The following is a 25,141-nucleotide window of genomic DNA, read 5'->3' on the forward strand; positions in this document are numbered from 1 at the left end:
TGTGTGTGTGTGTGTGTGTGTGTGTGTGTGTGTGTGTGTGTGTGTGTGTGTGTGTGTGTGTGTGTGTGTGTGGGTTACCTGAGGTTAGTGTTTTGGCTGTCCATGGCCACACGGGAACCATTTGGACTTGGGCTGGTGGAGAAAAAGGGAGGAGAGATGGGAGACAGAGAGAGACGAAGAGGGAGGAAAGGGCATAAAAGAGGAGTGAGTGGCAGAGAAGAGCATTGGAGCATTGAGAACAACATGGGACAGCATTAAAAAAAGAACAGTGAGACGGGACAGACAGGACAAAGGGAAAGAGAGCAATACAGAGGAGAGGACAAGTGAAAGGACACAAAGAAACAGAATTAAGGTAGATAAAAAAAACAGGAGAAACGAGAACACAAGAAAGACAATACCAGAGAAAAGAAGCAGAGGAAGGAGACATGAAACAGTGATGAAGTCCAAAATATGGACATGCATACACAGAGGGAGACAGTAAGATAGACAGAAAAAGGATGGGAAAAAACATTGACAGAGACACAGGAAAGGGGAAGGAACAAGGAGAGGAGAACACCAATATAACGTGAGCTGAATAAAGCCAAGACAGTCATCAGTGATCATCTTACAGCAGACATGTTCACTGCTGCTGGATTCATGACTGCAGTGTCTATCACACAACACAGCCTTTTTCCTCTCTTCATGTTATTCCAGCATCCCCAGACAGGAGTCATCATGTCCATTTCCAGGACGGGTAATGTGAGTGTGAAGCTCTGTTTAAAAACACTAAGCTACTAACAGTCCTCAGCAGAAAATATAAACAGAGCAATGAGTGGTTCTGAAACTAAACCAAGATTGACAGTACAGTTATGTGTCAGCAGTGAGTAGAGACAAAACACTAGCTTTGTTTTGAAGCCCTAATGTATTAAAGATGCATCAGATGGGCATAATACGTACATGAAAACCATTAAGTGACAGTCTGAAAATCTCTTTTCCAGTGAATTTCCTTTTATTTAGATCTGTTTTTTATGAGGAAATGGGTTCAAAGTCATAATATCTTGGTGTTGCTTCACTGATCTGTGTTTGTGCATTCAGGGTTGACAGTACTTTTACAATACAAATACAAAGCAGCAGTAAATATACATATTTGCAAACACATTTGACCATTTCTGTTTCAGAGGAGTTTAAGAGTTTTGTGTATTGACGCTGCTGCTCTTATTCAGAAACTAGAAAGATATCCTTGGTAACACCAATCTAATCTACAGACAGGTAATGTCCTTGACCTGATACACTTACTTGAGTACTAGATGCAGGTTTGCAGATAGTCGTGGGTCTGTGAACTGCGTTGTTCGATTGTTGTGGTCGACAAAGTAGACGCGGCCAGTGGCTGTGTTTCTGATCTCCCAGCCTGGTGGCAGTGGGCCCAGCTCCTCACAGTTCACATTACTTAGATCCCTGAACAAAAAAACACAAACCATTAGCAACTATGATACTACATAGTTAACACTAGATTTAACAACATCCTTGTAATAAGTATTAGTTAATTGGTAATAAGACCATTATAAGTACATACAGGATGCTTGTGCTGGATAAATAATAATTTTTAAAGTATGATGAACTTTTTATCAGGTCATAATAAAGGATTTATGAACCCTAATAAGGCATTGTGAGGCATTGGTTTACACCTTCTAGCAACGAAAAGCATGGTTAACTGCTAATAAGTGCATAATAAAGTATGTATTAATCTTAATAAAGCAACAACATAAAAAGCTTAGTATAGGTTTAACAATAGGCAACAATAGGCAAGTTAGTTTAACTCAATAATTGTGATTGTAATGTAATGTAAGCAATTATAAGAAACTCATAACGCTTTTATTAACATTCTTAAGGAAAATTAACTGTTAACTTTTATAGATGTCTTATATCTATACATATATCTATGTATTCCTAACAATAAATGTGTTCATGATGCTATAATTAACACTTCTATAGTTGTAATACATAATTATAAGCACCTCATAAGACTTATAAGGGCCTTATTAACTATTAACTAACAATTATTACAAAGACCCTAATACAAACACATGATAATGGTAACCAGCAATACATAGCAACTGCTAATCCAAATAGTGACATGGAGCCATAGACAGCAAATTAAATGGGCTGAGATCCTATTTAATATACAACATAATTTGTTTCATCCTGCCTCCTCCTTCACAGACTCAGGGAAGCTAAGGCGGGCTGCAGGAACAGCACAGGAGCACAAGATGTGCCCAACATTGTAAACTGACAATAACAAGTGACAATTAGTCCTCCACTGTAAGTTGAGCAGCTCTTCATAACTGTCAATGCTGTGTCAATATAAAGTTTAGCCCCTTATCCTGAAAACAAAAGCCCACTGCTCTGAAAATACACACTGGACTTTGAGTTAAGTGACTGCCTAATTTACTGCCAGCCAAACTCCAGTAACATATTGCTCAACGGTTATAAATATCTACTCCTTCTTAAAGATTATTAATGAGTTCTTTCGATGCAGCCAACCAGAATACTAGAGCAGAGCTCTCACAAAACCCAGAAGCATCAACAACATTAAAACTGCTTCTGTCAAAGTACTTGCTCTAATTTCTTGATTTGTCTTCTCTCCTGTACACTGACATTCCCGTCAGTAGAAACCTAAGCTGTGATCTGGGACAGCGCTGTAGCCTGAGGAGGGCTCATGCTTGTGCTTGTGTCTATGTGCGTGTGAGTATTTTGTCCTTGTGTGAAGTGAGGACACACCACTCAGGGACAAAGCGCATGCCTCATCACAACACACTGGGTCATTTTAGCAGCTCTGTCCAAAATGACCAAACCCAGAGGTTGCTGCTGCGAGTTGGACATGAAATGCGCTGCAGCTACATAGAGACACAGCCAAAAATGTAATGCAATAGTACTGCCTGCAATCTCTGGTGATTTAACTAGTGTGCTATTGAGAGTTGGTGAAACAGTTTGATTGAATGCAGAACCACTGGCCAGTGGTGTGTTGAGCTCAACATCTGTCCAAAAATGTTCTTCCAACTCCACATCGGACTCTGGGGTCAGCAGTTTGGCTGACCCCAACTTGAGCTTGAAATTTGACTAATAAAGACTGCTTTTGAACACAATCCCGAGCAATTAAGTGAGAAATTAAGTTAAATCCAGTTTGGCCGTGTCAGTTTTGGGACTGTATGTCAGGTTTTATATTAGGATTAAAAAACTACAGGCTGTCAGCACTGCAGCACATTTATCATGTGGTTAAGTCAATGTGTTGTTGAGGTAATTATGTTAATTCTCAATCATTAATAAATTAATTGACATCCATTAACAGGCTAAAAATATATTAATCAATAATCAGTAGTACACAAATGGCAGTAATTACGTCTCATTTGACATTGTTTGTCGAGTGGAGCCATTTATTGAATAAGGAAACTTAAACGCAGAATGACGGGGAAAAAAACAAAAAAATTGGAAACAATGTGTGTTTTGTATCTTATAAATCATTGCTGATTAATCGATTCATAGACTGTTGAGCGTTTTCAACCAACAGTTAAGGAAAATGTGCGAAATTTGCAACCCTTGACTCGACTTATATACATTTTTGTTGAGTTCTGTACATTATTACAAATATTTCCAACAATGTTCAAACCAAGAAAAATCTGTAATTTTATTCCAGGTAACACGGTCAATTTCATTTGGACACCTGACGATGGAGTCATATCCTCTTTGCCCCCTCTAGGGTTGACTGTTAGAAGTTCGCCTTCAGGACTTACTGCCACAAAGTCCTTTTTGAGCAAGTTTAAGGAAAACAAATGTTTCTGGGTAAAATAGCAATATTTCTGTCAGAAAGCCCTGAAGGTCAATTTCTTCAAAGGCTTTCTGCCAGAAAGGTTAGAGTTGGGTAAAAGGTCTCTCTCCCATGTGGCCCTTGTTGTTGCCATAATTTCTGAGAAACGCAAGAAACACCAGATGATGCTCCAGCAAGTGAGAAAGGAAGTTGGAGAACTAGCTAGCCACTCTCTTGTTTACTTTGGTTTGTATTCCTCAATTGTGATGAAGCACAAATATTGATTGAAGGTTGCTAGGCGTGAATGATGACAGTGAAGACTCCCATGATCTCACACTACTTCACAACATCATTGAGACACTCCTAGCGGCAGAGATTACATGTTGTGTGTTTAATCGTTCTTAATCCCATTTATCAAAGAAAACATATAAAGTGTGTAAAGTGTACAAACAGATACAAATCTGGCCAATAAATATTACAAAAAATTAAATAATAAACAAATAAATAAATTTAAAAAATGAAGACAAAGGAGTTACCTGGGCACCCGGGGGTCATGCCAGGTGCTGACTCCAGTCTGCGTGTGGAGGAAGTAGACCTGACCCTGCTGAGTTGTTCTTTGCTCTGAAACGGAGAGAAAATTGACCAGAATTAACGTGTCAGAAACTCAAAAAAAACAGCACTGAAACAAGCTTGGAAGTGTTTTGTAAGTCTAGTCCTGGTGGGTACAAGCATGGATAGTGCGTTTGTGGATTTTGGACAAGGGGGAGTCTGTTTATAATTGATGTGACAGGCAAACTGCAGGGACTAGAATTTCTTAAGGTGTGCGCCAATGTAATCAATTAGTTCCTCTCCAGCCTCCAGTAGGCCTATCCCAAGAGGACGGGGAAAAATAAAATGTGAGGGAAATTTATCAAAGACTTCCATGAGTGTTTTTCCTTGTGCAGTGTTCCTCGATGCATCCTAGTCACCTTGTTTTCTCCTAAAGCTTGGTGTGTGCTGTGAAAGTCGTCCTTTCCTATTAATCTCCAAAACCAAAGGAAATGGAAAGGAAAATGCTGTCACTCATTCCAAACCCACTAATATAATAAACTGTAAACAAACAAGGACAGCAAAAAGAAATCCAAAGAGTTCATCATTGGCTTGTTGGATCTTTGGTTCCTCCAGCTCATGGATGAATGGAGAAGGAGTGTGTGAAGGTTGGCGCAAAGTGTGTGTGTGCCGTGCGGGTGTGGTGTTCATGTGTGTATGCTCGCCTGCTAATCCATCACCACCTCCCCCCCTTAACTTCCTACTGGCACAACTCATTTCCTACCCACCTCTCCCTCTCTTTTTTCCCCCCTCTCCCTCGTTCTCTCTCACGCTCCCTCACCACACCCAGCTCCTGGTTCAGAGGGTTCAGCTGAGGAGGAAAGCTCGCTAGCTGTCGGGCATCAGTGACTCACTTTGTCCGACCTTGGCCAGCCTCAGAGGACACAGCAGGACATTTCAAAGGAGGCACAGGTCCAACAATGCCATTCGAAATTGCTGGCATACAGCACCACACTTAAAATAATAATTTATTTTACAGACTCTGCGGGCATTGTGGGGTGCACTGTGGCTGACTGTGAAAAGTACGTTCCGATGATGGAAAATGTACTTGTGTTGCTTCTGCATTATTATCCCAATGTGTTTGCACACCACAAACTAAGGCCAGCTTAAGAATTACAGACTGAAAAAAATAGCCAATAACCTAAAGTGCCTTTTCTGAGCTCAACACCGAGCTATGAATACTCTGCTCTCCCTCCTTCTATTCGCTGTGGGAATATCAGCCTGCAAAGCCAAAACATTCCAACACTGGGAAGTGTTTGCAAACAGGAGAGGACAGGGGGAGGAATATTAACACACATAAAGTGTTGATTGCAGTTGTCATGATGTGGTGGTGTGGGAAGAAGAGTGAGGAGCTGAGGAGAGGAGGAGGAGGGTTATTAGAGAAAGTGTGAGTAAGAGCCTGAGGACAGAGCAGGTAGACAGACAGAGAGAGAGAGAGAGAGACAGAAGAAGAAGAGGGGGAGAAGATGATATAAAGGGCATTTAAACTTTATTTTCATCATTAAAAGAAAACCTATATCGCTGCCTCAGGCTACAGACAAGATGCAGCCCACGGAGCAGCTCACCACGTCTTTAATCTGCAGTCTTGTATTTTCATGGGTTAGTCACCTCAGCTTGCCTTTTTGTTACTGATTAGACAATTCAATATGGCTGCAGCTGAATTTATAAGGTACCAGCCAGGCACAGAGATAAAGCAATAGCAATATGGTACAGGCAACAACAATAACAAAACTGTTTGATAGTTTTACTTAAAGGAGCAATATGTAGCTACTGTGTGTATTAAAATGGGTACAGCAGCCCAGAGAGCAAGATGGTATATTAAATAGGTTAATATCCCACTTATTAGACAATATATGTTTGAATCAATTTGTTTTCTCCTGCTCCCTCCTCCCCAGACGTGTGCAACATCACAGTGACAATGACAAGTGATGACGACTGTAAGTTGATCAGCTGGTTATAACTACCAATTGTCTGTCAAAGTAAAGTTACGTTCACTATCCTGACAACAAAGAGCCCGCTGCTCTGAAAATACACCCTCTGAAAGTGGCTTAAGTGGCTGCCTGTCTCACTGCCTGCAAAACCCCATTAATATTTCGCTGTCATTTGGCATTAATTTGAACTCCAGTTACCATGAAACAGGCGCACAAAACAGTTACTTCAGCCTGGAACAGAAATTTCAGAGGAGGATAACAAGGCTGGAAGACTATTGTTAACATGTTTCCTTAATCTAATCTGATAACATATCGTGGTCATTTTATGATTTATTACAGCAAATATATTACAGATTTCTCCTTTAAATTCATTATATGCAAACTGTCATGAAAGCATATAACAAATACATAAACAGCCTGTCATATCCCTTGATAATGCTGATAGTTTTATCAATAAGTGACACGTGAACAACCAGTCATTTAATAGGTGTGTGCTTTGTTTACACTATCAACGTGTGACAACAACAGAAACACTGTGAAGGGATAAAATGAAAATGAAAAATGACAGACCGTGTGTGTGTGGTTTTTTTTTAAAGCCAGACAACTACCACCGGGTTAGGTGCTTGGACCCTGAGAGCGAGCTTAGTGTAGAACCACTGCAGGGGACGCCTCAGTCTTCCCCAGAAGCAGGTGAGAAGCTGTGAAGAGAGATGTCTGAAATACTTTGCTCAGACTGCTGCTAGCTTGACTTGACCTTGAACCTGATAGAATATACTTAATTTATCTCTTTAGTCGCCTCCACCCTTTGGAGTACACAATATGTCATCAGTCACAACCTACATAATCAATAATTACCAATACCGACCAGTATGAAACTTCTCTATCATGATATATTCAAGACTATATCACCTGAACCTAGAACCAGCTTGTTAAAATTATTCTCCTTGAGGAAACTTGGCACTATAGATGCTCTGAAACATATATATTATATAATTAACTGGCAATCTTTGCAACAACAAATTAAATGAAACACTAGTGACAAGTCTGAGCTCTGTCAAATGTAACCAAAACATCAGCCTGGGGTCCGCCAGGTGTGTAAACACATTTTCAGGAGACCTTACTGCTTCCATACTGAGTCTTTGTCATGAAGTGCATCCCCTTCTGAGTTAATAGCCCAAAAGGAGAAAGCAATAAATCTGTATTAAGAACTGAAAGGGAAAGAAAAAAAAAAGAACAAGGAGCACTTGAGATGAAGAAAGACAATTCTTCCTCCTGGGGTTTAGGGACAGCTCCCATTGCTGTGACCTTAAAGTTACACAGTCAAACTCTGCTGTACCTTTGCTACATGTATAGTTACTCTTCAAAAGATACCATAAACTATTTACACAAGGAAAACCTTCCATAAAAAGCGCTCTGCAGAGAGCATCATGTTTAAACATCACATTCAGTCAATCTGTAATTTTCTGCCAGCATTATTCTTCTCCTGCCTTCTTTGCAGCAACAGTGTTGCTTTTTGCCGTGATATATATTTTTTTATATTTTCCACAGCTCTTCATTATAACAAATTGATCATCTTGACTGAAGTGGGCGGCTCGCTCGTTGCACTTTGAGCAGAAGAAGAGTCAAATGGTGCACCAAACGCCCCCTATTTATGTGAGCGTGCACAGAGTCTGAAGAGGAAAGCCCGGGTTAACAAAGCAAGTTGATAACCACTGTCGTGATACCCGTTATTTCGACTGGGGTTTTTGGTTTTGTTGAACCAGCTCACGCAAAGAAAGCCTGGCTGTGTTGAGCTTCCTTCATAGCACAGCTATAGGAAATACTGAGGGAGAGTTTAGTAGCTACAGGATTTGATCAAAATGCAACAATTTATTGAGACCATAACACTTTTCTCTACTTTCTATTAGACTGAATGCTTAAAAAGTAATCAGTTAGCAAAGGGAGTGTGTGTGTGTGTGTGTGTGTGTGTGTGTGTGTGTGTGTGTGTGTGTGTGTGTGTGTGTGTGTGTGTGTGTGTGTGTGTGTTGCTGTTGTCCTGTTCTCTCACCGTAACCCTCAGGCAGGTCGGGTGGAGTATGCAGGTGCGTTCGGCTCATGTAGTTACGGTGCCGCTGCGATCGAACCCGTCTCTCCTGGATCCGCTGTTCGCCCGGCGGGCCGCTGGCCTCGGCCCCATTGACAGGCGTCATCACTGGCGTATTCTCATCCACCACGCAGCTCAGCGGACGCCCTGATGGGCTGGAGTACTCTGACGCCGGCCTGGCAAAGAGCAGTGAAGGTGCATGTTCATGAATATGCAGGTTGTGGCATTCTCTGCGTTTTGTTTTGTTCCATTTTCATGTATATATTCAAATGTCACAAGTTACTTATTCTTGAGAACTAGTTAAAAACTTATTTTGAGGTGGGTTTGATTTCTACTCCTCATTTATACTGGAAATATATTTAAAAAGATCAAATTTTGGTGATTAAACCTTGTAGCAGGCCAGCCTCCCAGTGATTTAAGTTTTATTAAATGTAGACGTCAGCTCCATCAGAAGGAAACTCTGACGGAGCTCATGTCTTACAAAGTTGACACAATGTTACATGTTTTTCTTCTTCTCTCAATGCTAATCAAAAAACACATTTTTTGATTTAGAAGGGCTACAGAGCTGAAATGTTACATCTGTTGAGTCACATGTGTTAGTATTAATAATTCTCAAGAATGGGTGCTATATAACATTTTTATGTCACATTACAAATAATCAAATTTCAATACGAACCTTCTTGGTGTGAACTGGAGGAAAAAATAGTTTTTGTTTTCATTCCTGAGAGTTAAACGCATGGCAGTGTGTGTTAAATGAGTATGCGATAAGTGGGCGACTTTCAGTTTTGGTGAATGTATACAGCATGTTCTCTTGTACTTGCAGGGATGCAGCTGCAGAAAGTGCAAAAATGTGCATTAAAGTGTGTTATAGGTGTTGCCAGTTTATTTGTTTTTGTGATGTCTAGACATACACACAAGTTTAGAGCAATTACTGGAAAACAGCTTGTGTCATCAGTCCTGGGGGAGAAAGATGTATTTCATGGTTATGGTTAAGATTAAAGTGATATGAGGGATTATGGGTTGCATAAAAGCAAACACTGAGTCCTTCAGCAGAATCTTTTGTGTTTGAGCGCTACTTAACAGCAGGACTTATGAACAGATATCTGATAGGCAGACACAAACAGAGACAGGCTGGCTTACTGACACTTACTGTATTTGTGTGTTTGTGTGCGTGTGTGTGTAGCGGGTCTGACCACCGTCTGGCTGTCCAGAGTTACTGACGCCTTGGCTATCTAAAACCTTGGACCCTTGTTTGTCAGTCCACAGCCCACAGCCCCCCCCCCCCCCCCCCCCCCCCCCCCCTACTACACACACTCTTCCTCCCTTCCATTTCCTCTTCCTCCCCCCTCACGCTCCATTCTCCCTGCTCCTTCCATCACATTATATCACTCTTCTTTCCAGTCTCAGAGCCATGTTTCCCCATCTGCACCTACAATGTGTCCTCTCACGACAAGCTCATGAACAACATTACATTTGTTGACAGTAATGAGCAGTGACAAGGGCCACTGAAATATTGTAAGAGTGGTAAAAATGACTACAGTCTGCTTACAGGGTTTCTACAGTTTTTCCAAAGTCAAATTCAAGCACTTTTTTATGTTCAAGGTACACTTTCAAGCTCCTTACAGCTGGAGGTCAATTACATAATTTATATGCTCATACATACTCAAAATGATAATTCACTGTGAAAATAAAGTATGTGCTTTAACTTAAAAAAGTTAGCGTGCAGGCTGCCTTAAAGGTTTGAGTTGACTATTTAAAAAGACAAACTGAGCTAATTTTGTAATAATCAAAGACAAATAAACTTTTCTAGTCAAATAACCATGATATTAGTTTAGTTTCTTAGTTTATTTTTTATTTTGCACAATTAAAAGTTACATTAAATTATATAAAAATTACACAAAAAAGGCCATGATGAAAAATAAAGGTAGAGGAAGAGAGAAAAAAAACCTAGAAGGCTTATTTGTAGCCTCCATTACTGTACAATGCATTCAATCAATTCATCATTTCAAGTCAAAAGACTTAAACTTTTAAGGACAGATGTTTTTTACAGTGTTTCTCTCCTTTTTCATATTAAATCAGATATTACTGTGCTTTTAACAATGCAGATTGTGTTTTGTGATAGTATTCTACAGAAATGAGACAAATTAAAAGAAAACAAGAAGCTGAGATAATATTGGACTAATTTTACTTCTTTATCTAAAAAGTGAAATATCCAGTCAGAGACCGATTTATTATGAAAATTTCAAGGAATTTCTCCAAAATCCAAGCACTTCTCACACCTTGAAAACACTCCATTAAGGTTCAAAGTGTTGTCAAAGATTTGATTTCCAGCACCTGTATGAATCTGGTGCTTAAGCAAAAAGGGCTGGGGAGTGAGATAATTTAACAATATTACCATTTTGTGCTTGGTCAGTTAGTATGTAACATACTGGTGTGTGTTGATAAATAAGGCAAAAATAAATCTGACATAAGTTTGTCGCATATTCAAGATAGGAAATGGAAAAAAAAGCTGACCAAACTGCCATATTCCTCAGACCTCACTTATCTCCTCAGTCACCTTAACCTGTGTAACTTCTTCCTCCTATACAGCCCCTCCCTGCTCATCTTCCTCCTTAGCTTCTCCATTTCCACCTCCCTCGATGCCCTACCACTTAACCTTTTCTTCGCCATTTCCTGTGCTTCCTCCTTCATTCTGTTATGCTGCCCGGGGGCCACGAGAAGTGTGTAGTAAGAGTGGGTGAGGCGGTGGAGGGGAGGTGGTGCTATTTGTTTGCTTACTCCCCTAACGGCTCCACTGATATGGGCCAAGAAGGAAGGCGACAGTTGTTCCTGCAGGAACGGGGGCCAAGTAAAACCTGGCTGCCCGACTGGCTGGCTAGTTTTTTCAGGGGTGTGTGTTTGTGTGTGCGTGCGTGTGCGTGTGTTGCAGTGGGTGGGAGGCTGAGGAAACTGACAGCAATTCACTCATTACTGATACCGACTGTTATTGTTGTGTTGTGAGTGGAACTGCGTTTTTTTTTTTTTTTTTTTTTTTGGAAAATGGAAGTGGGGAATAGCACAACCACTTAAATAGACCCCCCCCAAACACACACACAGACACACAGACACACACACACACACATCCAAAGGTTACGTTTGTTGTGCATTACATCAGCAGGACTGCTGTACAGCATAAAGTAGCCAGCAGAAGGATTAAGGATGATGTGATTTGGGCCATGGGAAAACTATTGCAGCATGGCTGACTTTTTATATTATACACAGTCTTAATGGATTCGGAGTAATGGATTCGGGATTATGTAATCTGGATACAGTAAAATTAACTGATAATTGATAACTGATAATTGATAACTGATCATTTAAACTGATAATGAAAATAATACTTCCAGGAAAGACTTGAAAAATAGGTATATCTGCATGTTTACATGTCTTTCAGCTGACAAGACTGTGACAGGATTAATGAACTGATGAATCTTTTTGAGTATTTTTTTAATTAAAAAAGTCAAAATTCTCTGATTTCAGCTTCTTAAATATGAATATTTTCTGGTTTCTTTACTCCGCTCTGACAGTAACCTGAATATTTTTGAATTGAGGACATTTGAAGACGTCACCTTGAGCTTTGATCAACATGTTTCACCATTTTCTAACATTTTATGGACTAAATAGCCAATTCACAATTGAGAAAATAATCCACCAAGTAATCAGCGATGAAAATAATCATTAGTTGCAGCCCTAAAAACACTACATTAGGCTGAACAATTTCACCATATTTTATATTGAGGTAATCCAAAAGTAACAGAATGTAATCAAGTTACATTACTTTCATATTGTGATACATCAATTACGTTACTGACTACATTTTTTAACAGGTAATTTACAGTAACTGTATGGGAATGTGTTTCTAAGGTATCCCTCCCAGCCGATTATATATTATCAGGAGCCGTAGGTGACGATGTGCACAGTGTGTGTGCAGATGTACCTGGTAGGTCTCTCCCATTGCGTGGTCCGTGTGATGTGGTTCAGGTATTGTATCCTTCCAGAAGCTGTCCTCCTCTCCTCCCAACTGTTTCATGACAGATTAAGACAAACAGGTGAGAAAAACTCTTCATATAAAACACATTTTTGTCCACTTTTGACACCTCTGAAAACATGCTGATTTAAAGCCCTGTTCAGAGCAAAGATTCGTGATAAGAGGAGCTGAAACCTGCAACTTCTGCTGGTCTGCAACATTGTGAACCCTGCCAGTTTACACCAATGGATCAAGACTAGACAGTGTATCGTTTCTATAGCAATTACTCTTCATACTTCCATTCTAACTGCCTCTCTTAAGGCTTTTTTTGGTAGCTGGACATGATTTGTAGCATCTTAAAATAAATGCAGATAAATACAGAAGTTCTAGAAGTGATGACACAGTTAAAACATAAAAAAACAAGATGTAAAGAGATTGTAGCTGTAAACGAATACCCAGGGGGCTTTTGTGCAGTTTGTTTGTTGATCTTAACTTGTAAGGCTTGTGTCAGAAACAGCTGTTCCTCAAACAAATTTATGAGCTGATCATCCTGTACCTCCACCCAAAACTCAGATTTTTCGACCAGCTGACAGTTTGTAACGGACTTAACCAGTTGACTTAGCTACAAGATTGGCTGTTGAAATAGGTGATGCAGCTTACGTTCTTAAAATCAGCCACTAGTGACATAACAGCTGAGTCGCAGGCAAAGTCAACAGCAGGCTTGAGTCAAGCTGAGACGGGCCAGTTAACATGGCTGTAGCTGTTCCCTGCAACTTTCTAAGTGGCCTCAGCAGCACCATCAATGTTATATTTTATTAACACAAATAAAGAGAATCACCAGTGGACCTCTAAATTTGTCACATTAAGGATTCCACATGACAAGTTTAGAGAATGTTTTTTTTTAAATATGCAAAATCAAAGAGAAAGAGCACCCTGCCCCAACACACACCTGAAAAGCTAAAAATTACTTCAACCATATGATTTGTTCTAGACTTCAAGCAAAAACAAAGCTCTGTGTGGACTCATGGGACAGCTCTGTTTTTAAAGGTAAACCTGCGATGATACCGACCCGTCAGGTAAGTCATTGTCAAACAGGCGACTGCAGTCCACCACTGGCCCTCCTGTCCCGATGCGATCTCTGGACTGAAGACTTACTACACAGTTAACAAAGACAAGGAAGACAGTAGATCAGTGACATGTTCCTTCCCATACAGCATGCCTCAAATCACGGCTCATATTAATACAATGATCATTTTGTATGTTTTTAGTGCGTTTCTCTTCTGACATTAATGCAAATGAAGGTAAAGTGAAAAATAAGAAAAACTAAAGATAGGTAAGATAGGACAGATATTAAATTTATTCTTGTTTTTGTACATTACACAAACCAGAGGAAAAAAACAATCCACACTGACTCAGTTCGTTACCTAACCACTGAACCACAGAGTATTGAGACAGAGGTTGTAGTCTGGGTCAATTTCTTTTTCTGGTGCTTAAGTAATACACTGCACTGACACATCCAGACATCCACAGTTGTTTGTAGAAGGACTAGGTTCAACTGTGGATCTCCTAATTTCATATACTGAAAAATGTTCAGTATGACAATGATGTTTTTGCTGTTTTAAAAACACCTGAGCCATTCTTTCATATTTTGTATCAAGCAAACTGCAAATAAGTTGTTCCAATAATGTCCTGTAGCTGTTAACTAGTTCAGTGTTTTCAGAGAGTACATGAAAATCGGACAAAATAATCTGGAATTTGACCAGAAGTGTCCACCTGTCCACCTTTTTTAATACAAAGTAATAGCATCCAGATGTAGACTTGAGCATCAGGAGTATGTTGCTGATAAGGATAACTAATATTTTCTATTGTGATGTACAACATGTAACTGAAATTGCGTGTTTGTGTTTCTTACCGACTATTTGTCCTCTCACAGTATCATTGTCATTGGGGCCCAGCTTATTCAGATCCAGTCTCTGATCTGCAGGGAAAAACACAAACAAGACAGTGATTCATCATCTGCCTCCACTTACAGCCATGAACACATCCAGGTGCTAAGCCGATGTGCAACTTGTTGTGTTTCGCGCTGAGTAACTGGGCGTTGAGGCTGGAAACACAGCCGCAGAGGGCTGCGTTGGTGTGGGTGTGTTGCCTCCGTGAGACGATGAAACACTGTCAAAGAGGGCTGGACTGAGTAACAGACCAACGGCCAAAAACTGCACAGTGGATTTATAACAAAATGAGAGATGTTACACCCAAGGAAAGTTATCAGAGTGATTATTTTTATGTTCTCAATCATCAGGGAAATAGTAGATTTAACCTGTTCATGTAACAAAGTTATCAGAATTCCTTGTTGCATAAAACAATTTAGGCTAAGGTTTCCCTTAAATTTTTATAATCACCCTAAGGATTTCCCTGAGGGTGGTTTAAGGGAAAACCCTTAAATCTCTAAGTTTTATCCCTCAGCTACTTAAGAATTCCTTTATGTGCTGCTAGAAAGTCCTTAGTCACCACTTCCAAAGAGACCCATAACAGTTCCTTAAAAGTGAAATAATTTATGGAACATAAAACAATAGGCGAATTTATGGTGACTGAAGAGGAGGAGGAGATACCAAGACAGAATATAGTTTTAATGTTAGCACAAGCAGCTCTGTATCTATCTAGCCAAATGCTAACATAATTCTGAAGAAGCTAGCTAACACAGGCTAACTAAATGTATAAGTCAAGCAAACTAAAAACTGACAATGTCATTGTCCGGTAAAATTAAAGAATGCTGAGTGAAGCGTTACTATGGTAACTAGACTGTCCATGTGCTGTATTATGACAGTAACTGCTGTGAAAGCCTTGGGTCTGAGTAAGTCTGAACACCCAGGCAAGGAGAAAACACTCCAAAGAGTGGTCTTAGGTAAACATTCTGCTTAGAGGACTAACTTAACTTTGAAACTTAAGCTGGGTACCAGAAAGTGCACTAGTAGATACTTGACTGGCACTGCCAGATAACTTCACATTGTGTTGTGGCAAAATATGAGCTTTGAGGTTTAACATTTTTTCCAGATGACATCAAGTTTTCTTGCTGGAGTGTTCCATGTCAACAACCTTGTTGCGTCAGTGTAGTGCCACTGAAAGGAATGAGGAGGCTGTGTATTTCACACAGTGTTAATGATGGTCTGAATACAGTCAGACAGGTCAACAGGAGTGTATTGATAAACAGACTTGTATTGCATACTGTAGAGGTACGCTTCAGTCTTTTGTGTTTTGTATAGGGCTGCAGCAGTGCATTGGTTTCACAGAAGCCTGGCATCAGCAGATATGAAAATAGGTATGAAAATCGACAGCAATCATAACATGTACATTTGCTTATCTGTGATATTAAAGTCTACCATTGGGACATGATATTTTCTGAAATAATAATTTGTTCAAACAAACAAACAAAACAAACGTGTATTCCTTTGAGGTTCACAGTAACTGATATTCCTATTTATAATAATATTAACATTTTATTGCACCATGAAAATCTCAAATCGATGCAAATCCAGTTTTAAATTGAAAAATTATGTAAAACATACATTTACATGTATTTATTAGGATTGGGTGATGTCTACCAAATTGACACATGGTGATGTCCACAGGGAAGAATTGCAGTGGATGAGATCATTGCTGGATTCATCTCAGCCCCACATGTCTATAAACCAGTTGTGTTTAAAAAGAAAATATTAAACAAGACATGGAGATGTAGTGCAGTGAGCAGCAGCCCCGGCCTCTTTTTATTTACTCTCCCAAATGTCATAAACAGACCTTAGGCAATAACTCTATGGCAACTCTGAGGGGGCACACTGCATTAAATACAGAAGACTTTTAAATCACAACATTATGATGATAGAGGACTTCAGTTGTCGATGGCATCACCCATCGGTCCAACCCTAGTATTTATCACCGCTGCATGTTGTTCAAGGAGGTTGAATGGTTCAGAAAATCCAGCAGTGCTATGGACCAAGATCACCAATACTTCTGGAACAATTATTTGGAACATCAGCATTGTCAAGCTTCAAAATGTTAAAAAATACAACAGTCTACTGTGCAGTAAAAACTAGAGCTGAGCCTATTGATGATGGGATGAATCCATCATGAGTTGGGTTTATTTTGGACGATTTTTGGGTTGGTATTTGTCATTTCATTTTGCTAAAGCAATGGTCTGCAGCGTGATAACTGCTGCCCCACGACATGCTCCCTTCCAGTGGCTCAGTACACACTCAGCTGGACCACGAGCAGGCTGAGGTAGGCAAGGAGTGAGAGCCTAACCAGCCTGCAGAGCCAGACTCTTTTCACTCTTTACACGTAGTGAATTAGTGAATTAGTGAATTACGGACTTAATTCTACCAAACCAGAGTTGGTGATTGTTGGAAGATGGTTTTGGTCGAGTTTTACACGTTTCTCTTGTTGAGTTTGAATGAAGTGTGTTTTACAAGGAGCTAACAAGGCAATTAAGTTTATCTTAGTTTGCTTAAAGAGAGAAACTTGACTTCAGAAGCTGTATGGCTGTATTTTTCTCTGTTTACAAAGGAGTTTACAAAGGTGTGAGAACATTTAATTTCTTGACACTTTGTGAGTTCATTTCATCCATTTGAGCACATCTCCCAGCTGAGACTTGAGAAAGGGACGAACATATCACCAATTGCTGGTTGATGGGCTGACGATGGCCGGTTGGAACATTTTTACATATTGCCCAACACTAGAACAGACCCCTCTGCAGCTTCACCCATTTTGTGTGACAAGATTAAAATCTGGAGGCACAAAATATCACAAAAATGTGTTATCAGGTCTTGTTGTTTCTGGATAAGTAAGAACTCATTGTCTGTTCCACACAGGATAGCGCTGCCAGACACAGACAGCACAGAAACACAACCCAGGAAGACTCTGAACAAGATCCAGACACAGATACATTCAGCAGGCTCGCTCACTCACTCCCCTAACTCTCTCAGTCTCTCTCTCAGTCTCTCTCTCTCTCTCTCTCTCTCTCTCTCGCTCTCTCGCTCTCTCTCTCGCTCTCTCTCTCTCTCTCTCTCACACACACACAATAAATCCCACAGGGGAACTTGTGCATGACCAGTCCAGCTGACCAGCAGGAGTGATATTATCAATTGGTGCCCATTAACAATGCAACTTGTGTCTGTGCGTCTGGAGGGGCTTTGGCTTGCTTGAATATGAAAAACTTAAACATAATCAGGCAGAAGACAGAGTGTGACTGGAGGAGAGGGGGAGAGGGAGAGGAAATATGCAGAAGAGGCTGAGTGAGTGAGAGAAAGGGAGATAAAGAGATGCCCCAGTTCTCCACGCACTAATACTAAAACCAAAGTCGGACAGGATTTGTCATGTCTTTGCCTTGCCTTTATGATTTTGCATGCACATAAAACAGTGTCTGTTTGAATGTATAGACAAAGCAGATCTAAACAACCCTACAGCTTGTTTCCAGTGTGTGTGTGTGTGTATGTGTGTATGTGTGCATGTGTTTGCGTGTGCATGTGTGTGCACGTGTGCATCTGTTCCGGATACGTGTCTAGACTAAACAGCGATGGTCTAAGCCTTACATGGCTGGAATAGTAAGCAGATTTTTCTCCTAAATAAGAGAAGAGGGAAACACAGAGACAGAACATTTACAGACCTTAAACCACAAGCCCTCACCGCACCATTCAATCCCTCAGAGCAAGGAAAACAGTCTGTGACAATGAACAAACTACATGTAAATGTGTGTGGATGCACATGAGCCAAGTTTAGAGAACTAAACCAGTACCAGTTCCTGACTGGTCAGGACTGAAATATCGATAAGCTCCCAGACCAAAGTTGCTGTGGTAACCTGGTACAGTAGCATAAGAATAACTGCAATAGAGTATTAAATATTAAGTGAAATATAAAAGTGCAATAAGGAGTAAATGCATACATAAAAGGGCTCACTTAACAAAATAAAAATGCTTGCATTGCACGTGGGTGTGGTACTCAAGTGTGGAGGCGACAAGAGAGTGACACATTCACAGCTTCTGCAAAATCAAGATAATCATCAGGCAAACAAATGTTTGTAATTAAAGCTGTGCTAGTTTAAGTTACTGAAGTAAATAGGACTGGATGTCTAACCTCAGGGGCTTACTGTTTGAGCACCAAAACTTGACAGATCATTTGGAAAACACATCTGCATGTCTGCATGACAGCATGGATATTTTACCTGATTAAAAGGTTTAAAGGGCTGTTAAAAATGCTGTTTGTATCCTACTCCGGGCACTATTAAGCCTCTTCCTCATCTTGATCAGATGCAACAAGTCCAACATAACCTTCTGTCTGGTCACTGTTCATTATCAATAAATTACCATTTGAATGATACAAAGTGTATGTCATTTTCAACACTTTCGTACTGATTTAGAGAAAATTATGAGTTAAATTAAACTAAACTGGCCTCATGTAGCCATGCAGCCTATTTTTTTTTTTCATGTGTAATTTATTTTGCATAATTATCTGAATAGAAAATAATTGCATTCTTTTCGATAGCTTCAATGTCATGTGACCCAGTGGATCCAAATCAATATTGAATTGTATTACAACACAGAACAAAGAGGACACACTTCTTTTTGTTGGATTTCAGTGCTGCCTCTTTTTTGTATAAATACATTTATGGAAAATGCATGATTTCATTTCAACATCAGTCTCTGTGCTCTTTTCACTTTTTGTTCGTTCAAGGTTCTTTGTCTTCCCTTAAGTTGCTAAGCAGAAAAGTAATTGTGCAAGACGCATGCCATACATGTCTCTAGCCTTTTTCACCTTTGTCTCAAAAAAAACCCTGTTATCAATAAAACCACAATGATCCCAATCCCTAGCTTACACACATCTACATCATCTCTGTATGTCTGTGTATACGTTTGTATGCATATGTATAAACTGTATTGGCAGTATCGCTATGAGTAAATACTACGCACAAGTAAACAACAGGGTTCAAAGCGAGGTAAACTAACATATTTAGTCAGCCAAGTCATTTTGAAAAGGTGGTGGGGTGTGTGTGAGTGAGTTTGTAAGTTCAGAAGTGAGGAAGGGGACTGCATTGCTACAGGAAGTGGAGCTCAGTGTAGAGCCAGACAGACTTCTAGTAAACTGCACAATCATGCCGGATCCCCTTTTGGTTTGTAAGAATGTGTGTGTGTGTGTGTGTGTGCGTGTGTGTGTGTGTGTGTGTGTGTGTGTGTGTGTGTGTGTGCGCGTGTGTGTGTATGCGTGTGGGGGGGGTGAAACAGTTGGGGTTCATGTCAGTTTAAAGCTTGCACTTGATGACAAAGTGAGCTATGTGTATGAATATGACTTCTAGGAACCAAGACATTTCCAGTAAAGTCTTTTCTTGTGTGTGTGTTTGTGTTTTTGTGTTTGTGTGTGCGTATCTTGGTCAGACCACAGGCTGGGCACTGTTCAAGTGTCTGCAGCTCACGAGACAGGGACAGAAGGATAATGTGAGCGCTAGTGTCTTGTCATAGATCATGTTTCCCTGTCCACTTCCTGTGGCTGTGTTAGAGTATAATTTCTGCCATGTTGGCTATACTGTAAGTGGCTGGTCTGGAGCCTAACTGGAGCCTATACTGTCTGTTTCTGGAAGTTGTGGGTAATTCTAAGGGCATGTCCTTGGGGTAAAAGTATGGCACTGTGCTTCCACTGCCATCAAGGTCCCTTTTGTGGCAACACTGAAGCTGTTGTGGGTTTTTGGTGGATTAGGGGGTGAACTTTATGAGCCAAGAGTGCCTTTTAGGAGCAAACATAAAGGTTGCTGAAACCTATTCTGAACTATTATGTGAAGTATTTAGCCTGGCAGTTTGGAGTTGGCGTAAAAGGCTGTTAGATCTGAGCCACCCAAACTACAACTACTGGCATTCTTGGAAGTATCCAACTATGCAGTTTGGATAAAAATGTATTCAACAAATGCTAATTATATTCAGACAAACAACTCCTAAAGCGGACGTGGGGCGTGATTGTGCAGAATGGATGAATGGAAATAAAGAAAACGCCAGATATATTTAACAAAATGGGGGAGGGGGGGGGGAGTAACTCAGTGTGGTTGTTCTGTTACATACGACAGGTCAGAAAGATGGATTGAAGGAAAGGAGGAGAATGAGTGGAAGGAATGTTAATTTTACAGTATGCGCTACAGTTAAGTGTCTGTGTGTCAGTATCAACTTACTGGTACTGCCAACAAGGCAGAGAGGGCTAACAAGCACGTGGCCAACAAGCACAGAGAAAATAAAAGTCTAAATCAAATGGATATCAAAGGGTGCAAGAGACAGCAGTCAGAAGACATGCAGACAGAAAACTAACCCATTGATTCCACTGGGCATGGCACGTCTGCCCCGTGGTTTTGAATCCGTCCCCCACATGGCTGCATGACCAGCAACGTTTCAACAGTGGAGCAATTAGCCCCCCTTGATTATGAGGACTTACTCACATTTTGTTGATTTGGTCCTCTTTACTTGCTTTTTGTGCTTCCACCAGGAATATGTAGGGTACTTAGTTAAATAGTTTCTTTTTTGTCTTTTTATGATTGCAAGTTTATTATTGTGAAAATTGACCAGATTCTCTATGGTTTTCCTGGTTCCAGCCCGGTCAGTCTGCTCTGTGCAGATATGAGAAAAATAGAGTTGAAGGCCACTTCTACACCGAGCTGCATCTTTCATGCACAGTGTCAGAAAATGTAGGGATTTCATCATCTACCATCCGCATCAATGAAAGATTCAAAGAATTTAAACCAACGTGTTTATATACAGGTCATTACCACATGGGCACTGGAAAAGTATTGTCATTAGTTGTAATTTGTCGCTGCATCTACAAATGCAAGTTAAGACTCTACCATGCAAAATCCAACCAACAACATCCAGAAATGCTGCCGACTACTCTGGGCCCAAGCTCATCTGAGATGGACTGACACAAAGTGAGAAAGTGTGCTGTGGTCTGACAAGTCCAAGTTTTAGATTGTGGGTTGGATTGGATGTTGTGTCCTCTGGGCTTAAGAGGAAAAGGACGATCCAAACTGTTACCAGGAAAAAGTTCAAAAGCCAGCATCTGGTTTTGGAGCAACATGTGCTGCCATCCAGACGTCTTTTTGAAGAAGTGTTTCAACAGCCTGGCTTTGTAGTAAAAAATTTTAGGCACTAGACTGACCTGCTGGCAGTCCAGACGTGTCTCCTAACAAAAATGTGTGGTGCATAATGATGCACAAAATACAACAACAGAGACCGCAGACTGCAAGGAAGAACAAGAAAGAATTTTGCTCTCAAAATAATTTGTGTCCTCAGTTCCCAAACCCTTGCTGAGTGTTGCTTAAGGAAAAGACAATGTATCACAGTGGTCAACATGTTCCTGTCCCAGCTTTTTTTGGAACATATTGCAGGGATCAAATGTAGAATGAGAATTTGGTATATTTACCAAAAACAATAAATGAACATTACATATTCTGTATTCAATTGAATCTGGGCATAAAAGGTTTTTCAAAACATTGTGCTCTGCTTTTAATGCATGTCTTACATAGTGTCCCAGCTTTGTTGGAATCAGGGTTGTATCTAACAGTGACAATATGTGTATCAGCAGCACTTCGCTTCCAAGAATAAAAGGTACACATTGCTGTAAAATGAATTGGGGCTATTGATTTTGTCCCAGGTGCCAGATGTCTACAGCAGGCAATATTTCTGATATGTGTGGCCTAAAGGAGTTGCCTGTGTACCGTGTCCATAAATCTTACAGCAATGAATGGCTGGCACAGAAGTAGCATCAGCAGGCTGCGAGCTGGGGATGGGACAACAGCACTGTTCAAAGAGCTACACATGTAGCAGCAGGCTAACTAGCTGCAGCCAGATAAAAGAACTGCAAAGGTTCCCTGACATGATGCTTGTGTCTGTTGTTGGAGACATTAGGTCTGGTCCACAAATTTGTCTGTCTGCCTATGTGTGCTGCGTGCAGGATGTGTGTGCATACATGTGTGAAGAGAAGCAAACACATCTCACCAAACTGCTGTTTAGTTATTTGTTTATTCGTTCTGTATTTCCTGTGCAGCCTCACCATCTCCCTTCACTAAAAAAGGCCAGACTGGCACCTTGGGGTGAAGGCTACATTAACCAGACAGACTGTTGTCAGTGAGTATCTGAAGCAGAGTTATTATAGTTTTGTATTGTTTATTAGCTTTCTTATTTATTTTAATTTTGTTTTTAATGTTTGTTTTCAATTCAGTTAAGTTTCCAGTTTAATGTTTAAAAATGTTAAGTTTCAGTTTTTTAGTAGTTTCAATATTAGTTGTACTTTTTTGTTTTGTCACCATACACAACATGATTTCAGTTCGTTTTTCTTTTTCTCTGAAGTCTAATTTTTATTTTTATTTCTGTTAAAGCTACTATCAGGAGTTTTTACCTGGTTATGAAGCAGTCTTAATTTAATACTGATGCCTCAATATGACATACATAAGCTAACAAATCCATCAGTGAAAAGACTGGGGATTTCTTTTTAGTTATTCTCAATGGCAGCTACTGTTTTGGATTCTTCTTGAAATCAGATGAAATAAGTCTGTTTACATTTTCAGAGGCAAAGTTACAGTGAGTTGACCATGTTTATCCATGAATCCACTTAAACATCCATTTAAAAGGAAGCAGGAGATTTTTATTTAGATAATTTAGACAAGACATTATATTTTGTGGTTATTGCAGTGGAAAGGCTACTGCTTTTTTCCAAAATCAAATCAATCAAATATGAAAGTTCTTGACTTGTAGTAGCTTTAACTAAAACGTTGTTTTCACAGCCAGGTTTAGTTTTCAGTTTAGTTTTAGTCACTGATAACTGCCTTGGTCCAAAGACCTTGGTCCATTTGTGCACACACAAGCGGGTACTTACAGCCGGTGTCTTTGAGTCTATTGATGGCATTGGACAGGAGGCGCACACAGCCCAGGAAACCTGCGCCCTGCTTTTTGTGGATCTTCTTGTGGTTCCATACACTGATGGTGATGGAGTCTGCCTTTCCAATGTATCTGACAGGAGAAGAGAGGGAACGAAGGAAAGACGGGTCAATAAGACAGAAAAGAGGAGTAGTTCATAATCCTGTCAATATGTTTAGAGACATGGTGTGCATAGTGGTGCTTGTGTGCACATTGCAGGGGACTCAAACGCTCCAAGAACACAGTAGGTTTTCATCAACCCACAGGGTACGAAAGATGGAAATTAAACAAAATCATGAGCTGTGACACACAATTTTCCGAAAACACTGATAAATACACTGACAAAAAACTGAAACTTCTATTTTGTGTCTCCTCCAGCTACTTCTCGCTGACAGCAAGAGAACAATGCACACCATGCTTGCGGTGCAGACTTTCAGACTGTGTAATGAGGCCGATTAGCTGATTTTAAAGTGACTTGTGTGTACGTGCCTGCCTGTTTGTGCAGATTTAGCGCAGCTGAGGCCAGTCTAGTCGTGGTTGAAGAACAGAGGAAGTCCCCGTGATGTGCTCCACCGCTGTCTGAGTCGCAGACAGCTCCCGCAGTAAACACACAGAGTTCAACATTCAAATGCACAATCGCACATTCACTCACACACACACACACACACACACACACATAATTACAGCCTAGCTGCCAGCACAGATGCCAGGCTCTATATTATGCTGTGTATCACTGGCATGGAGTGGGGTTTCCCTACTAAACACATCAAAACATATAGGTCTGATACGGAAAACTGCTGCACTGAAATCAAATTACAGCCTGTGTGGGTTGTGGATCTTTTTAAGTGTCCAGGGATTCAGCCTTTAGTTGCTGCCTGAAAATCTGATCAGGATACAGTAGCAGAGGTTAGTATCTTGCCACTTAAACTTTTTTCTCTCTTAGCAGCCCTGTTCTTTGTGTATGTTGGTTATGATCCCATTCTAGCCATTTAACACTAGTGGATGACAAACAGTTGAAAGAACAAACGTTTTGTGCAATGAAAGTTTAAATTTTCTTCCCCAATAAAGGTGAGTTAATTAAAAGCTTGTGTGCCAGGAGGTGGATACTTACAGACTAGAAACCACTGGAAGTAAGCTATTGCAAACGCTGAGTCTTGTAAAAGGCTTCTGTCACACCACAATATGACATGAGGGATGAATCATACAGAATATTTCACTTGGATGCTTTTTTAACTCAAAGATGAAATGAGAAATAAAATTAACCAGATAACTGTTTTGCTTAAAATTATGTTTCTAATCAAAGCAGCGCTGCTGTTCACTTTGATGAGAGCATTTTGAATGAACTAACACTCGATTAGGACATTGGTCTAATCTTAGAACAGCAGATGCACTGAGCCTCGCACTGTTATGTGTCAGTTTTGTTCCCAGCGTTTTGTGTGCTGTGGTGCAACTCAAAATGTCTCTCTGAGGACATTATCATGTTCTAAATTTAATCTCATACGCTTCCCTTCACACAGTGTGACTGTGAGATTAGCAGGTCGATGTGATGCAGAGGTGTGCTGTGCAAAGCACCATCTTTGAACAAGAAAAAAAACAAAAAGAGAGAGAACTGAAATAGCCAATGAGACAAAGACTGAGTGTCTGAGGATAGGTAGAACAAAATGTTATTTCCTCACTCACAGTAACTGTGCCAAAAACAGTGTTAGTAAAAACCTTGTCTTCTCTGACATAACAAAGGTACTGAGGTTATTATTACAGCACTGCTATCGACAGCAAATTTACACAGAAGGGGCTGGGCTGAACTGCTGAACAGAGAGTGAA

At 40.2% G+C, this 25,141-nt stretch overlaps 1 protein-coding gene across 1 annotated transcript in view; it reads right to left on the reverse strand.

The window, feature by feature from the left end:
* LOC146330894 (E3 ubiquitin-protein ligase SMURF2-like) overlaps positions 1 to 25,141 on the reverse strand; it is a 105,643-nt gene that overhangs the window by 28,766 nt on the left and 51,736 nt on the right. The window contains exons 4-11 of the mRNA XM_084710766.1: positions 23,280 to 23,413; positions 14,302 to 14,367; positions 13,459 to 13,543; positions 12,360 to 12,443; positions 8,348 to 8,559; positions 4,318 to 4,402; positions 1,276 to 1,434; positions 79 to 132 (exon numbers count right to left, since the gene is read on the reverse strand). Coding sequence (XP_084566892.1) covers positions 79 to 132; positions 1,276 to 1,434; positions 4,318 to 4,402; positions 8,348 to 8,559; positions 12,360 to 12,443; positions 13,459 to 13,543; positions 14,302 to 14,367; positions 23,280 to 23,413 — 879 coding nt within the window. The remainder of the gene's footprint in view (positions 1 to 78; positions 133 to 1,275; positions 1,435 to 4,317; positions 4,403 to 8,347; positions 8,560 to 12,359; positions 12,444 to 13,458; positions 13,544 to 14,301; positions 14,368 to 23,279; positions 23,414 to 25,141) is intronic.

Source organism: Lutjanus erythropterus, chromosome 3, assembly GCF_056507025.1.
Source record: "Lutjanus erythropterus isolate fLutEry1 chromosome 3, fLutEry1.hap2, whole genome shotgun sequence".
Taxonomy (NCBI): Eukaryota; Metazoa; Chordata; class Actinopteri; order Lutjaniformes; family Lutjanidae; genus Lutjanus; species Lutjanus erythropterus.